Source organism: Oncorhynchus kisutch, linkage group LG8, assembly GCF_002021735.2.
Source record: "Oncorhynchus kisutch isolate 150728-3 linkage group LG8, Okis_V2, whole genome shotgun sequence".
Taxonomy (NCBI): domain Eukaryota; kingdom Metazoa; phylum Chordata; class Actinopteri; order Salmoniformes; family Salmonidae; genus Oncorhynchus; species Oncorhynchus kisutch.
Genome location: NC_034181.2, coordinates 34,937,845 through 34,955,494, shown reverse-complemented (window position 1 = coordinate 34,955,494; position 17,650 = coordinate 34,937,845). Strand labels below are relative to the sequence as shown.

Sequence of the window (17,650 nt, the reverse complement as noted above, 5' to 3'; positions counted from 1 at the left end):
ACAAAGCCTACCATCAGTAACACACTACGCGGCCAGGGACTCAAATCCTGCAGTGACAGACGTGTCCCCCTGCTTAAGCCAGTACATGTCCAGGCCCGTCTGAAGTTTGCTAGAGAGCATTTGGATGATCCAGAAGAAGATTGGGAGAATGTCATATGGTCAGATGAAACCAAAATATAACTTTTTGGTAAAAACTCAACTTGTGTTTGGAGGACAAAGAATGCTGAGTTGCATCCAAAGAACACCATACCTACTGTGAAGCATGGGGGTGGAAACATCATGTTTTGGGGCTGTTTTTCTGCAAAGGGACCAGGACAACTGATCCGTGTAAAGGAAAGAATGACTGGGGCCATGTATCGCTCTAAAACATCACTGCTCTAGAGGAGATCTGCATGGAGGGATGGGCCAAAATACCAGCAACAGTGTGTGTGAACCTTGTGAAGACTTACAGAAAACGTTTGACCTCTGTCATTGCCAACAAAGGGTATATAACAAAGTATTGAGATAAACTTTTGTTATTGACCAAATACTTATTTTCCACCATAATTTGCAAATAAATTCATTCAAAATCCTACAATGTGATTTTCTGGATTTTTTTCTCTCACTTTGTCTGTCATAGTTGAAGTGTACCTATGATGAAAATTACACAATTGGTGGCTGGCTAAATACTTTTTTCCCCACTGTAATTAAGTCTATGATTTGATAGAGCAGTCTGACTGAGCGATGGTAGGCTCCAGCAGGCTCGTAAGTATTCATTCAAACAGCACTTTCGTGCGTTTTGCCACTAGCTCTTTGCTGTGCTTCAAGCATTGCGCTGTTTATGACTTCAAGCCTATCAACTCCCGAGATTAGGCTGGTGTAACCGATGTGAAATGGCTAGCTAGTTAGCGGGGTGCGCGCTAATAGCATTTCAAACGTCACTCGCTCTGAGACTTGGAGTAGTTATTCCCCTCACTCTGCATGGGTAACGCTGCTTCGAGGGTGGCTGTTGTCCATGTGTTCCTGGTTCGAGCCCAGGTAGGGGCGAGGAGAGGGACGGAAGCTATACTGTTACACTGGCAATACTAAAGTGCCTACAAGAACATCCAATAGTCAAAAGGTATAAGAAATACAAATGGTACTGAGAGAAATAGTCCTATAATTCCTATAATAACTACAACCTAAAACTTCTTTGTTAAAAGTTGTTAAAAGGAACCACCAGCTTTCATATGTTCTCATGTTCTGAGCAAGGAACTTTAAAAAAGTTAGCTTTCTTATATTACACATATTGCACTCTTACTTTCTTCTCCAACACTTTGTTTTTGCATTATTTAAACCAAATTGAACATGTTTCATTATTTATTTGAGGCTAAATTGATTTTATTGATGTATTATATTAAGTTAAAATAAGTGTTCATTCAGTATTGTTGTAATTGTCATTATTACAAATAAATTAAATAAAAAAATTAATTTATTTAAATCGGCCGATTAATCGGTATCAGCCTTTTTTGGTCCTCTAATAATCGGTGTTGAAAAATTTATATCGGTCAACCTCTAGTAGAGTTCACCAATGACATCCATACTAAGGACTGAGTCCGACTGACACAGTTCTCTATGTTTAGATAGAACATGTTTTACGAGCTGCAGGAGTCTTTAACACTGTGTAACTTGAGATTGAACTACTGTTGCCATCATCAATATATTAGCCTGTTGGGAGTATCCTTGTGTTCAAGTTATGCTTGAGAAATGTAGGACTACATAACATCTTGCAAAACTCACTTTACCTCAAACCCTTTTCTAAACCATGACGACAGAGTGCAACATCCCTCCGATGGGAGTAATCTTAAAGCATAATACAATAATTCTCCATAGATAGGCTACTCAAGTCACTAGCAGACAGTGTGCCTAGCAGCCACAAATAAAAGTCAATTAAAAAAGTCCTTCTGAGTAAACCCCCCTCCATTCTTGTCCTGGAGCAAGTTAGTCAGTCACAGCATGGTCAATTCTTTCGGTTGCCACTAGAGAAGGTTTCTCTCTCTACTGTCTAACAGGAGAGCCTGCCTGCGGCTGTGAGAGAGAAGAGAGGGAGCCGGGTGTTCTCGCTCTAAACTAAAGCCAACCCTACTCACCATCCCACCCCTGCCGTCGGTCACTGAGCCTTCTCCACCCCAGACACACACACTAAAGCTGCAACAGAGCACCGGCCACGCAGAGCACAGTCACACCCTGTTACCAACCACACTCAGCCATGCTCCATCCAGCTGACAACACATGGATCTAATCTATTACTGCTCTAAGTTTTTATAGGAGGTTAAACTGTCACCTAGTCTGGTATCCCAGGAATGATCATTTTCAAAGATGTTGGTTTGTGTCCAATCTCTTTGGAGGGAGGCGTCATGGAGACAAAAAAGCCATGGCAACTAACCATTAAAGCCCCATTGTAACCATCATCATGCCAAATCAGACTGATGTAGTAACCTTTGACTTGGTCGGACTTCTTTAATCTATTATTTATCTACAAACGTTGCTCTACACTTCTATACTACTGCACAGAATGTTACTTTGAAACTGTGCCGATACCATTCCATAAAGCTCTCCACCCTATGACTCTCTCTCCCATAAAGCTCTCAACCCTATGACTCTCTCTCTCTCCCATAAAGCTCTCCACCCTATGACTCTCTCTCTCTCCCATAAAGCTCTCCACCCTATGACTCTCTCCGTCTCTCCCATAAAGCTCTCCACCCTATGACTCTCTCCGTCTCTGCCGTAAACCGCTCCACCCGATGACTCTCTCTGTCTCTCCCGTAAAGAGCTCCACCCGATGACTCTCTCTGTCTCTCCCGTAAAGGTCTCCACCCGATGACTCTCTCTGTCTCGCTTCCATAAAGCTATCCAACCTATCTCTCTCTTCCATAATGCTCTCCAACCTCTCTCTCTCTCCCATAAAGCTCTCCACCCTATGACTCTCTCTCTCTCCCATAAAGCTCTCCACCCTATGACTCTCTCTCTATCCCATAAAGCTCTACACCCTATGAATCTCTCTCTCTCTCATAAAGCTCTCCACCCGAAGACTCTCTCTCTCCCATAAAGCTCTCCACCCTGACTCTCTCTCTCTCTCTCCCATAAAGCTCTCCAACCTCTCTCTCCCATAAAGCGCTCCACCCTATGACTCTCTCTGTCTCTCCCATAAAGCTCTTCACCCTATGACTCTCTCCGTCTCTCCCGTAAAGCTCTCCACCCGATGACTCTCTCCATCTCTCCCGTAAATCTCTCCACCCGATGACTCTCTCCGTCTCTCCCATAAAGCTCTCCACCCTATGACTTTCTCTCCCATAAAGCTCTCCACCCTATGACTTTCTCTCCCATAAAGCTCTCCACCCTATTACTCTCTCTCCCATAAAGCTCTCCACCCTATGACGCTCTCTCCCATAAAGCTCTTCACCCTATGACTTTCTCTCCCATAAAGCTCTCCACCCTATGACTCTCTCCCATAAAGCTCTCCACCCTATGACTCTTTCTCTCTCTCTCTCCCATAAAGCTCTCCAACCTCTCTCTCTCCCCCATAAAGGTCTCCACCCTATGACTCTCTCTCTCGCTCTCCCATAAAGCTCTCCACCCCATGACTCTCTCTCTCCCCCATAAAGCTCTCCACCCTATGACTCTCTCCCCCATAAAGCTCTCCACCCTATGACTCTCTCCCCCATAAAGCTCTCCACCCTATGACTCTCTCCCCCATAAAGGTCTCCACCCTAGGACTCTCTCCCCCATAAAGCTCTCCACCCTATGACTCTCTTTCCCATAAAGCTCTCCACCCTATGACTCTCTCCGTCTCTCCCATAAAGCTCTCCACCCTATGACTCTCTCTCCCATAAAGCTCTCCACCCTATCACTCTCTCCCATAAAGCTCTCCAACCTCTCTCTCTCCCCCATAAAGGTCTCCACCCTATGACTCTCTCTCTCTCCCATAAAGCTCTCCCCCCTAGACTCTCTCACTCTCTCCCATAAAGGTCTCCACCCTATGACGTTCTCTCTCTCCCGTAAAGCTCTCCACCCTATGACGTTCTCCCTCTCCCGTAAAGCTCTCCACCCTATGACTCTCCCTCTATCCCGTAAAGCTCTCCTACCTATCACACTCTCTCTCTCTCCCATAACGCTCTCCAACCTTTCTCCCATAACGCTCTCCAACCTCTCTCTCCCCCATAAACCTCTCCAACCTCTCTCTCCCCCATAAACCTCTCCAACCTCTCTCTCTCTCCCATAAACCTCTCCAACCTCTCTCTCCCATAAACATCTCCAGCCCCTCTCTCTCCCATAAACCTATCCAACCTCTCTCTCTCTCATAAACCTCTCCAACCTCTCTCTCTCTCTCTCTCTCTCTCTCTCTCCCATAAACCTCTCCAACCTCCCTCTCTCTCTCCCATAAACCTCTCTCTCTCTCTCTCTCCCATAACGCTCTCCAACCTATCACTCTCTCTCTCTCAAAAAGCTATCCAATATCTCGCTCTCTCTTCCATAATGCTCTCCAACCTCTCTCTCTCTCCCATATAGCTCTCCACCCGAAGACTCTCTCTCCCATAAAGCTCTCCACCCTGACTCTCTCTCTCTCCCATAAAGCTCTCCAACCTCTCTCGCTCTCTCTTCCATAATGCTCTCCAACCTCTCTCTCTCTCTCAAAGCTCTCCACCCGAAGACTCTCTCTCCCATAAAGCTCTCCACCCGAAGACTCTCTCTCCCATAAAGCTCTCCAACCTCTCTCTCTCCCATAAAGAGCTCCACCCTATGACTCTCCGTCTCTCCCGTAAAGCTCTTCACCCTATGACTCTCTCCGTCTCTCCCGTAAAGCTCTCCACCCGATGACTCTCTCCGTCTCTCCCGTAAAGCTCTCCACCCGATGACTCTCTCCGTCTCTCCCGTAAAGCTCTCCACCCGATGACTCTCTCCGTCTCTCCCGTAAAGCTCTCCACCCGATGACTCTCTCCGTCTCTCCATAAAGCTCTCCACCCTATGACTTTCTCTCCCATAAAGCTCTCCACCCTATGACTTTCTCTCCCATAAAGCTCTCCACCCTATGACTTTCTCTCCCATAAAGCTCTCCACCCTATTACTCTCTCTCCCATAAAGCTCTCCACCCTATGACGCTCTCTCCCATAAAGCTCTTCACCCTATGACTCTCTCTCCCATAAAGCGCTCCACCCTATGACTCTCCCCCATAAAGCTCTCCACCCTATGACTCTCTTTCCCATAAAGCTCTCCACCCCATGACTCTTTCTCTCTCTCTCCCATAAAGCTCTCCACCCTATCACTCTCTCCCATAAAGCTCTCCAACCTCTCTCTCTCCCCCATAAAGGTCTCCACCCTATGACTCTCTCTCTCTCCCATAAAGCTCTCCACCCCATGACTCACTCTCTCTCTCCCATAAAGCTCTCCACCCTATGACTCTCCCCCATAAAGCTCTCCACCCTATGACTCTCTCCCCCATAAAGCTCTCCACCCTATGACTCTCTCCCCCATAAAGCTCTCCACCCTATGACTCTCTCCCCCATAAAGCTCTCCACCCTATGACTCTCTTTCCCATAAAGCTCTCCACCCTATGACTCTCTTTCCCATAAAGCTCTCCACCCTATGACGTTCTCTCTCTCGCGTAAAGCTCTCCACCCTATGACTCTCTCTCTATCCCGTAAAGCTCTCCTACATATCACACTCTCTCTCTCTCCCATAACGCTCTCCAACGTCTCTCTCCCATAACGCTCTCCAACCTCTCTCTCTCTCCCATAAACCTCTCCCATAAACCTCTCCCTCTCCCATAAACTTCTCCAACCTCTCTCTCTCCCATAAACGTCTCCAACCTCTCAATCTCTCCCATAAACGTCTCCAACCTCTCTCTCTCTCCCATAAACGTCTCCAACCTCTCTCTCTCCCATAAACCTCTCCAACAACTCTCTCCCATAAAGCCCTCCAACCTCTCGCTCTACCCTATGACTCTCTCTGTCTCTCCCGTAAAGCTCTCCACCCGATGACTCTCTCCGTCTCTCCCGTAAAGCTCTCCACCCTATGACTCTTTGTCGCTCCCGTAAAGCTCTCTCCCATAAACCTCTCCAACCTCTCTCTCCCATAAACCTCTCCAACCTCTCCCATAAACGTCTCCAACCTCTCTCCCATAAACGTCTCCAACCTCTCTCCCATAAACCTCTCCAACCGCTCTCTCCCATAAAGCCCTCCAACCGCTCTCTCCCATAAAGCCCTCCAACCTCTCTCTCCCATAAAGACCTCCAACCTCTCTCTCCCATAAAGACCTCCAACCTCTCTCTCCCATAAAGCCCTCCAACCTCTCTCTCCCATAAAGCCCTCCAACCTCTCTCTCTCTCTCTCTCTCTCTACCCTATGACTCTCTCCATCTCTCCCGTAAAGCTCTCCACCCTATGACTCTCTCTCTATCCCATAAAGCTCTCCAACCTATCACACACACACACTCTCTCTCTCCCATAACGCTCTCCAACCTATCACTCTCTCAAAGCTCTCCAACCTATCACACTCTCTCTCTCAAAAAGCTATCCAATATCTCGCTCTCTCTTCCATAATGCTCTCCAACCTCTCTCTCTCTCTCTCTCTCTCTCTCTCTCTCTCCCATATAGCTCTCCACCCGAAGACTCTCTCTCTCCCATAAAGCTCTCCACCCTGACTCGCTCTCTCTCCCATAAAGCTCTCCAACCTCTCTCGCTCTCTCTTCCATAATGCTCTCCAACCTCTCTCTCTCTCTCATAAAGCTCTCCACCCGAAGACTCTCTCTCCCATAAAGCTCTCCACCCGAAGACTCTCTCTCCCATAAAGCTCTCCAACCTCTCTCTCTCCCATAAAGCGCTCCACCCTATGACTCTCTCTGTCTCTCCCGTAAAGCGCTCCACCTGATGACTCTCTCCGTCTCTCCCGTAAAGCTCTTCACCCTATGACTCTCTCCGTCTCTCCCGTAAAGCTCTCCACCCGATGACTCTCTCCGTCTCTCCCGTAAAGCTCTCCACCCGATGACTCTCTCCGTCTCTCCCATAAAGCTCTCCACCCTATGGCTTTCTCTCCCATAAAGCTCTCCACCCTATGACTTTCTCTCCCATAAAGCTCTCCACCCTATGACGCTCTCTCCCATAAAGCTCTTCACCCTATGACACTCTCTCCCATAAAGCTCTCCACCCTATGACTCTCCCCCATAAAGCTCTCCACCCTATGACTCTCTTTCCCATAAAGCTCTCCACCCCATGACTCTTTCTCTCTCTCTCCCATAAAGCTCTCCACCCTATGACTCTCTTTCCCATAAAGCTCTCCACCCCATGACTCTTTCTCTCTCTCTCCCATAAAGCTCTCCACCCTATCACTCTCCCCCATAAAGGTCTCCACCCTATGACTCTCTCTCTCTCCCCCATAAAGGTCTCCACCCTATGACTCTCTCTCTCTCCCATAAAGCTCTCCACCCCATGACTCTCTCTCTCTCCCATAAAGCTCTCCACCCTATGACTCTCTCCCCCATAAAGCTCTCCACCCTATGACTCTCTCCCCCATAAAGCTCTCCACCCTATGACTCTCTCCCCCATAAAGCTCTCCACCCTATGACTCTCTCCCCCATAAAGCTCTCCACCCTATGACTCTCTCCCCCATAAAGCTCTCCACCCTATGACTCTCTTTCCCATAAAGCTCTCCACCCTATGACTCTTTCTCTCTCTCTCCCATAAAGCTCTCCACCCTATGACTCTTTCTCTTTCCCATAAAGCTCTCCACCCTATGACTCTCTCCCCCATAAAGCTCTCCACCCTATGACTCTCTCCCCCATAAAGCTCTCCACCCTATGACTCTTTCTCTCTCTTTCCCATAAAGCTCTCCACCCTATGACTCTCTCTCTCTCCCGTAAAGCTCTCCTACCTATCACACTCTCTCTCTCTCCCCCATAAACCTCTGCAATCTCTCTCCCCCATAAACCTCTCCAACCTCTCTCTCCCCCATAAACCTCTCCAACCTCTCTCTCTCTCCCATAAACCTCTCCAACCTCTCTCTCTCTCCCATAAACCTCTCCAACCTCTCTCTCTCTCTCTCTCCCATAAACCTCTCCAACCTCTCTCTCTCTCTCCCATAAACCTCTCCAACCTCTCTCTCTCTCCCATAAACCTCTCCAACCTAACCTCTCTCTCCCATAAACCTCTCCAACCTCACCTCTCTCCCATAAACCTATCCAACCCCTCCCTCTCCCATAAACCTCTCCAACCTCGCTCTCCCTCCCATAAACCTCTCTCTCCCCCATAAACCTCTCCAACCTCTCTCTCTCCCATAAACCTCTCCAACCTCTCTCTCTCTCCCATAAACCTCTCCAACCTCTCTCTCTCTCTCTCCCATAAACCTCTCCAACCTCTCTCTCTCTCTCTCCCATAAACCTCTCCAACCTCTCTCTCTCTCTCTCTCCCATAAACCTCTCCAACCTCTCTCTCTCTCTCTCCCATAAACCTCTCCAACCTCTCTCTCTCTCTCTCCCATAAACCTCTCCAACCTCTCTCTCCCATAAACCTCTCCAACCTAACCTCTCTCTCCCATAAACCTCTCCAACCTCACCTCTCTCCCATACACCTATCCAACCCCTCCCTCTCCCATAAACCTCTCCAACCTCGCTCTCCCTCCCATAAACCTCTCCAACCTCTCTCTCTCCCATAAACCTCTCTCTCCCCCATAAACCTCTCCAACCTCACCTCTCTCTCCCATAAACCTCTCCAACCCCTCTCTCTCTCCCATAAACCTCTCCAACCTCTCTCTCTCCCATAAACCTCTCCAACCTCTCTCTCTCTCCCATAAACCTCTCCAACCTCTCTCTCTCTCCCTCCCATAAACCTCTCCAACCTCTCTCTCTCTCTCACCCTCCCATAAACCTCTCCAACCTCTCTCTCCCTCCCATAAACCTCTCTCTCTCTCTCTCTCTCCCATAAACCTCTCCAACCTCTCTCTCTCTCTCTCCATAAACCTCTCCAACCTCTCTCTCTCTCTCTCCCATAAACCTCTCTCACTCTCTCTCTCTCCCATAACCTCTCTCTCCCCCATAAATCTCTCCAACCTCACCTCTCTCCCATAAACCTCTCCAACCTCTCTCTCTCCCATAAACCTCTCCAACCTCTCTCTCTCCCATAAACCTCTCCAACCTCTCTCTCTCTCTCCCATAAATCTCTCCAACCTCTCTCTCTCTCTCCCATAAACCTCTCCAACCTCTCTCTCTCTCCCATAAACCTCTCTCACTCTCTCTCCCATAAACCTCTCTCTCCCCCATAAACCTCTCCAACCTCACCTCTCTCTCCCATAAACCTCTCCAACCTCACCTCTCTCTCCCATAAACCTCTCCAACCTCTCTCTCTCCCATAAACCTCTCCAACCTCTCTCTCTCTCCCATAAACCTCTCCAACCTCTCTCTCTCTCCCATAAACCTCTCCAACCTCTCTCTCCCTCCCATAAACCTCTCCAACCTCTCTCTCTCTCTCCCTCCCATAAACCTCTCCAACCTCTCTCTCTCTCTCCCATAAACCTCTCCAACCTCTCTCTCTCTCCCATAAACCTCTCTCACTCTCTCTCTCTCCCATAAACCTCCAACCTCTCTCTCTCTCCCATAAACCTCGCTCTCTCCCCCTAAACCTCTCCAACCTCTCTCTCTCCCATAAACCTCTCCAACCTCTCTCTCTCCCATAAACCTCTCCAACCTCACCTCTCTCCCCCATAAACCTCTCCAACCTCTCTCTCTCTCTCCCATAAACCTCTCCCTCTCCCATAAACCTCTCCCTCTCCCATAAACCTCTCCAACCTCTCTCTCCCTCCCATAAACCTCTCCCTCTCTCTCTCCCATAATTCTCTCCAACCCCTCTCTCCCATAAACCCCTCCAACCCCTCTCTCCCATAAACCCCTCCAACCCCTCTCTCCCATAAACCCCTCCAACCCCTCTCCCATAAACCCCTCCAACCCCTCTCTCCCATAAACCCCTCCAACCCCTCTCTCCCATAAACCCCTATGACTCTCTCTGTCTCTCCCGTAAAAGCTCTCCACCCGATGACTCTCTCTGTCTCTCCCGTAAAAGCTCTCCACCCGATGACTCTCTCCGTCTCTCCCGTAAAGCTCTCCACCCTATGACTCTCTCTGTCTCTCCCGTAAAGCTCTCCACCCTATGACTCTCTCTGTCTCTCCCGTAAAGCTCTCCACCCTATGACTCTCTCTGTCTCTCCCGTAAAGCTCTCCACCCTATGACTCTCTCTGTCTCTCCCGTAAAGCTCTCCACCCTATGACTCTCTCTGTCTCTCCCGTAAAGCTCTCCACCCTATGACTCTCTCTGTCTCTCCCGTAAAGCTCTCCACCCTATGACTCTCTCTGTCTCTCCCGTAAAGCTCTCCACCCTATGACTCTCTCTGTCTCTCCCGTAAAAGCTCTCCACCCGATGACTCTCTGTCTCTCCCGTAAAAGCTCTCCACCCGATGACTCTCTCTGGCTCTCCCGTAAAAGCTCTCCACCCGATGACTCTCTCTGTCTCTCCCGTAAAGCTCTCCACCCTATGACTTGCTTTATGGCTTTATTGGCATGGGAAACATATGTTAACATTGCCAAAGCAAGTGAAGTGGATAATAAACAAGGGTGAAAAACTAAATTTAGAGTAAATATTACACTCACAGAAGTTCCAAAAGAATAAAGACATTTCAAATGTCATAATATGTATATATACAGTGTTGTAACGAAGTGCAAATAGTTAAAGTACAAAAGGAAAAATAAATAAACATAAATATGCGTTGTATTTAAAATGGTGTTTGTTCTTCACTGGTTGTCCTTTTCTTGTAGCAACAGGTCACATCTTGCTGCTGTGATGGCACACTGTGGTATTTCACCCAGTATATATGAGAGTTTATCAAAATTAGGTTTGTTTTTGAATTCTTTGTGGATCTGTGTAATCTGAGGGATGTCTCTCTAATATTGTGATACATTTGGCAGGGGGTTCGGAAGTGCAGCACAGTTTCCACCTAATTTTGTGGGCAGTGTGCACATAGCAGTCTGCCTACGATGGCCTCTCAATAGCAATGCTCACTGAGTCTGTACATAGTCAAAGCTTTCCTTAAGTTTGGGTCAGTCACAGTGGTCAGGTATTCTGCCACTGTGTACTCTCTGTTTAGGGCTAAATCACATTCGAGTTAGCAGTTTTTTAAAATTTTATTCTTTCCCATATGTCAAGCAATTCTCTTTTTGTTTTCTCATGATTTGGTTGGGTGTAATTGTGTTGCTGTCCTGGGGCTCTGTGGGGTGTGTTTGTGAACAGAGCCCCAGGACCAGCTTGCTTAAGGGACTCTTCTCGAGATTCATCCCTCTGTAGGCAATGGCTTTGTTATGGAAGGTTTGGGAATCGCTTCCTTTTAGGTGGTTATAGAATTTAACGGCTTTTCGGAATTTTGATAATTAACGGGTATCAACCCAATTCTGCTCTGCTTGCATTATTTGGTGTTTTGCACAGAGGATATTTTTGCAGAACTCTGCATGCAGTCTCAATTTGGTGTTTGTCCCATTTTGTGAATTCTTGGTTGGTGAACAGACCCCAGACCTCACAACCATAAAGGTCAATGGGTTCTATAACTGATTCAAGCTTTTTTTTAGCCAGATCATAATTGGTATGTCGAATTTGATGTTCCTTTTGATTGCATAAAGGCCTTCCTTGCCTTGTCTCTTAGCTCGTTCACAGTTCTCTGGAAGTTACCTGTGGCGCTGATGTTTAGGCCGAGGTCTGTATAGTTTGTGTGCTTTAGGGCAACGGTGTCTAGATGGAATTTGTATTTGTGGTCCTGGTGACTGGACCTTTTTTGCGCACCATTATTTTTGTCTTACTGAGATTTGCTCGTGCTCTCTTTCCCATATAGCTCTCCACCCTAACTATGACTCTCCTTCCCTCCCTCAAGTGGTGTCCTCTTTAGTCTCATTTTCCTTGTGTATATCTGTAGATGTGTTGAGATGGTGTACCTCTCCGAACACAAAAGGGAAGAAGGAGCCTCAGCACATTTCAATACACTGACCTACCCCCAACCATCACCACTCCCACCCAGTAAGGGGGAACTCAGCCATCCCTATGACGACCAACAGGCAGCATTGTTCCCAAACCAGCCCACATTCATTAATAACAAAACCACACAACCCCCAGAGTTTTAAAAACGCAAGTTATACACACTCCCTCATGCATATGTACACATAGAAACAGGTTGTTCGAAACAATAGTGCATGTCTTTGATCTGGCTAACGGAGTTCTGAGATTTTCTTTTGGTTTTCCCACAAGGGATCATAATGCCCCTCCATATGGTAGTGGTTGTTCTGACACTCCCTCCCTATTGAATAGCACCGATATGACAATGTTGGGAATATCACTATCTTGTCCCAACTACATAAACACCTGTAGCTTACTAATTTCAGGGTGCAGAGGCACAAGTTAATGAATTGATGTGTTTAAAGAAGACACCCTAGGAACAAATGACTTGCGAACTGAAGTATAAAACAGCATGCAGAACGTTTGACGATGAGTTTACACTATGAAGCAGAAACGGTGCAATTGAGCACAACCCTGTCTGGGTCCCCCAGTTTCCATGGCAATTGACACTGTGTAACACTTTCTTGACCGTTTCACTGGGGGGGGGGGGGGGGGGGGGGGGGGGTAAGGGAAAGAGAGAGCACATTCTGTAGCCCAGTCTATTCCTGAACTTTACTCCATGGCTCAACATGTAGTTTTTAGACCCCATTAAGTGTCATGTGTAAAGAATACTTGCAAATCATATTGGGAAGAGCAAAGTATTTTACTAATAGCATAGTTTAGTAGTCTAGATTAAATTAAAAGGCAGCTATGGCAACTCTTTAATAGTGCCATATAAAGGCAATAATATATCTACATTTACTTCATTTTGTATTTACATTTGACTTATTTCCCAGAGATAATGTAATAACTTTACATAAGTAAAGAAAAATGGTAGAAAATGTCTAAAAGACTTAAAAATTGGTAAAACTACTACAGCCATATGAAATATGGTTTTAATTAGTTCTTGAGAACAAAAAACATGTTTTGGAGTAGGCTTTTGGGTAAAAAATAGAAGTGATAATATTAGAAAAGTATTCTAGTCTACAGAAATACTTTAAGTGGATTAATAACTCACTGTTTTTGAATCCAACTCATGCCTGGTTACTGCCAAAACTGAATCCACACCGGCCTGGTCAACAAACGTGACAAATCCAAAACCCCTGCAAATAAATATCAGCATATACAGTGCTTTCAGAAAGTATTCACACCCCTTGAATTTTTACACATTTTGTTGTGTTACAGCCTGAATTTAAAATGGAGTAAATTGAGACTGTCACTGGCCTAATACCCCATAATGCGAAAGTGCCGTTATGTTTTTAGAAAGAATTAAACATGAAACGCTGAAATGTCTTGATTAATAAGTATTCAAACCCCTTTTTATGGCAATACAACACATTAATGAGAACCACTCTTCATATTTTCAAGTATAGTGGTGGCTGCATCATGTTATGGGTATACTTGTAATCGGGCGGCAGGGTAGCCTAGTGGTTAGAGCGTTGGACTAGTAACTGAAAGGTTGCAAGTTCGAATCCCCGAGCTGACAAGGTACAAATCTGTCGTTCTGCCCCTGAACAGGCAGTTCAGACACTGTTCCTAGGCCGTCATTGAAAATAAGAATTTGTTCTTAACTGACTTGCCTAGTTAAATAAAGGTTAAATTAAATTAAAGGACTGGGAAGTTTTAGGATAAAAAAATATCCTTAAATTAAATTAAAGGACTGGGAAGTTTTAGGAAGTTTTAGGATAAAAAAATAAACGCAATGGAACTTAAGTTTTCCTATAGGATTTTGCCTGTGCTTTCATTTAACTAGGCAAGTCAGTTAAGAACAAATTCTTATTTACAATGACAGCCTACTCTGGCCAAACCCTCCCCTAACCAGGACGACGCTGAGTCAATTGTGCGCTGCCCTATGGGACTCCCGATCACAGCCGGTTGAGATAAAGCCTGGGATCAAACCTGGTTCAGTCTGCTTTCCCCCCCCCAGACACTGGAAGGCGAATTCACCTTTCAGCAAGACAATAACCTGAAATCTAGACTGGAGTTGCTTACCAAGAAGACAGTGAATGTTCCTGAGTGGCCGAGTTACAGTTTTGACTTACATATGCTTGAAAATCTATGGCAAGACCTGAAAATGGTTTTCTAGCAATGGTCAACAACCATTTTGACAGAGCTGAAATAATTTTGAAAAAGAATAATGGGCAAATATTATACAATCCAGGTGTGGAAAGCTCTTAGACACTTACCCAGAAAGACTCACCACTGTAATCACTGACAAAGGTGAGTCTAACATTTGGGGTATGAATACCGAATGAGATATCTATATTTTATTTTCAATAAATGTGCTTTTTTAAATAATTTTTTAACAATTTTCACTTTGTCATTATGTGATATTGTGTAGATGGGTGAGACAAATCTATTTATTCCATTTTGAACTCAGCCTGTAACACAAAACGTGGAATAAGTCAAGCGGTATGAATACTTTCTGAAGGCACTGTAAAATAATTCAAACACAAAGAAAGTATGGACACATAATAATCATGTGAATTAAGTAGGCCTGTGTGGTCACGAGCAGTTGTAACTGGTGTGATGTGTCTTGAGCGGGCTTGGGCTTTTCTGATAGGGCGCTGCACCGCGCACACCCCCCTCACCTAGAGCGCTTGGTAACTGGATCCCGCATCACCATGCACTCCTTCACCTCGCCATACTTGCAAAAGTACTCTTTCAATCCCTCTGAAAGAAAGATCAACAAACTGAGAAACTATTTTTTTGTATGTCGGTTGCATAAAGCAGGTGGTGTGTGACGCTACAGCCTACTACCGTAGAATTGTAGCCACCATTGTTCAACTTTATGATGGTTCAAATCGGTTCAAACGTCAACAATGTTAATGTCCAGTAATGAGAACATAAAATAAGGAATATTTAAATTGGACCATGACAGCCTATACAGAATCGGATATATTTCGGTTATATCAACATGTATACCGCATAAAAGAAATGATACAATATCCAATGACAGAATCAAGACAAAACTCATCCCCTCAAGGAATGCAACGAGCTTTCTTCCTGCGATGTGCTCAATTATTGTCTTGAACAATAGCCTATTGCCAAAGATTTAGGGACAGTTGTAGTTTTGTCTCATTACTTTAGCATTGATTCATTTTCATCTTGGCATTCTGTATTATATCCCCCTGTATGCTAGGCTACTGATCTGTGTTGAATGAGGGACTTTGATTTTAGCAAAGGACCTCTGATTGAATTTATCTAGATGCCAAACGAGTGTAGCACAACTCATTCATCACTTTTAGAAATCTTTAATCAAAACAAGAATTTAGGCTAATAGCTACAGATGATTATTTCCTACTCTCACTGTGACTTTAAAAACACATGACTGAGAATCACATAGGAGAATAAACGGCTGATAAAAGTTTGATAAAGTTTGGAGAAAAAGCTCACCTTGTGTCGTCTGCCAGCTGAGACCGCCTATGAACATTTTGCTAAAAGAAATAACACGTAAGTGAACATGCACATTAAACAGGGCTACGTAATATGTAAGCTTTGATGTTTGGTAAACAAGGGCAGTTCAATCATTTAGAAATGTCGACCCGTTATAGCAATATTTAACTCGCTTAATATAAATTATAACACCGTTTTTGAAGCCTAAGAATAACTTAGTTGTTCACAAAAATACTATGAATGGGCGGTCTCTCTTTGAAGATGAGAAGCCCATGGACCAACAACACAAAAAGTGCGAGCACGCTCTCCGTCTCAGTAAAATAGGTAGTTTCTCTCAACTCCAGGGTTTGTCTCTGAGGTATATCAATCTCAAGACTAGGTATAGCCGAATGAGGAAGGTAGGTTTTACCAGGGGTCATGAGGGGAGTCCGTGGAGGACAGGCTGCTCTGGCTCCCTTCCGTATCCATTTCGTGCCGGTGTGTTCAGACTGTACGGTATGGAAAAACAGACCGAGTGGAGAGATGGTGCGGGGGTTTGGCCAAGGTTTAAGAGAGGAACGGGCTGTTGCAGAGAGGAGGGACGAGTGCATTTGGCTCAAGGAGATGGTCGACTCCTCCTCCTTGTGCTGTGCCCGCGTGTTCCTCTCATCCTAGCGGTACGCACATTTTACGCATGCTTATAAATACAAAAATGTGTTACAATTTGTAAAATAAACAAATAGAGATATCAATATGTATTTTAGTTTGGGTAAATGATAATACTGTATGAAATCATTAGAATGATCATTTTGGTTGGTGTGAGCTAAAGATATTTCGTACCGGTTCAAGGTTTTAAACGAGGTACATACATACACTTATATATTCAAAAGTATGTGGACACCCCATTCAAATGAGTGGATTCGGCTATTTCAGCCACACCCGTTGCTGGCTGGTGTATAAAATCGAGCATACAACCATGCAATCTCGATAGATAAACATTGGCAATAGGCCTTACTTAAGAGCTCAGTGACTTTCAACATGACACCATCATAGGATGCCACCTTTCCAACAAGTCAGTTTGTAATATTTCTGCCCTGCTAGCGCTTCCCCGGTCAACTGTAAGTGCTGTTATTATGAAGTGGAAACGTCTAGGAGCAACAAAGGCTCAGCCACTGAGTGCTGAAGTGCGTAGCGCATAAAACAATATATTAAAATGGCCTGTCCTCGGTGGCAACACTCGCTACCGAGTTGCAAACTGTCTCTGGAAGCAACTTCAGCACAATAACTGTTAATCGGGAGCTTCATGAAATGGGTTTCCATAGCTGAGAAGCCACACACAAGCTTAAGATCCCCATACGCAATGCCTAGCGTCGGCTGGAGTGATGTAAAGCTCATCACCATTGGACACTTGAGCAGTGGAAACGTGTTCTCTGGAGTCATGAATCACGCTTCACCATCTGGCAGTCAGACAGGACGACTCTGGGTTTGGCAGATCCCAGGAGAACACGACATGCCCAAATGCATAGTGCCAACTGTAAAGTTTGGTGGAGGAGAAATAATAGTCTGGGTCTGTTTTTCATTGTGCGGGCTATGCCCCTTAGTTCCAATGAAGGGAAATCTTAATGCTACAACATACAATGACATTCTAGATGATTAAGTGCCTCCAACTTTGTGGCAACAGTTTGGGGAAGGCCCTTTCCTGTTTCAGCATGACTATGCCCCCATGCACAAAGCGAGGTCCATACAGAAATGGTTTGTCGAGATCAGCGTGGAAGAACTTGACTGGCCTGCACAGAACTCTGACCTCAACCCCATTGAACATCAGTGACCGACCTCACTAATGCTCTTGTGGCTGAATGGAATCAAGTCCCCACAGCAAAGTTCCAACATCTAGTGGAAAGCCTTCCCAGAAGAGTGGAGGCTATAGCAGCAAAGGGGAGGACCAACTCTATATTAATGCCCATGATTTCGCGATGACGTTCAACGAGCAGGTGTCCACATACTTTTGGTCATGTAGTGCAATAGAAGTAGACATGTAACGTGTGCTACTATGCCTTTTGCCAAGAAGCCTGGACCTTTCTGGCACAAAAGGAATAGAGCTTTCCCAGTTACTGCATAACCACTGGACCGTGGTGGTTGTC

At 45.6% G+C, this 17,650-nt stretch overlaps 1 protein-coding gene across 9 annotated transcripts in view; it reads right to left on the bottom strand.

The window, feature by feature from the left end:
• LOC109895804 (RNA-binding protein Musashi homolog 1) overlaps positions 1-16,184 on the bottom strand; it is a 29,987-nt gene extending 13,803 nt beyond the window's left edge. For 7 of the 9 annotated variants that reach the window (XR_004210791.1, XM_020489796.2, XM_020489797.2 and 4 more), the window contains exons 1-4: positions 15,940-16,167; positions 15,531-15,571; positions 14,726-14,807; positions 13,153-13,237 (exon numbers count right to left, since the gene is read on the bottom strand). Coding sequence is in view for 8 of the 9 variants with exons in the window: in XM_020489796.2 (XP_020345385.1) it covers positions 13,153-13,237; positions 14,726-14,807; positions 15,531-15,571; positions 15,940-15,998 (267 nt within the window). In the remaining variant the exon portion in view is untranslated. Of the gene's footprint in view, positions 1-13,152; positions 13,238-14,725; positions 14,808-15,530; positions 15,572-15,939 lie in introns of all 9 variants that reach the window. The other 2 variants (XM_020489799.2, XM_020489795.2) reach the window with 2 other exon arrangements.
• Between the last annotated feature and the right edge of the window lie 1,466 nt (positions 16,185-17,650).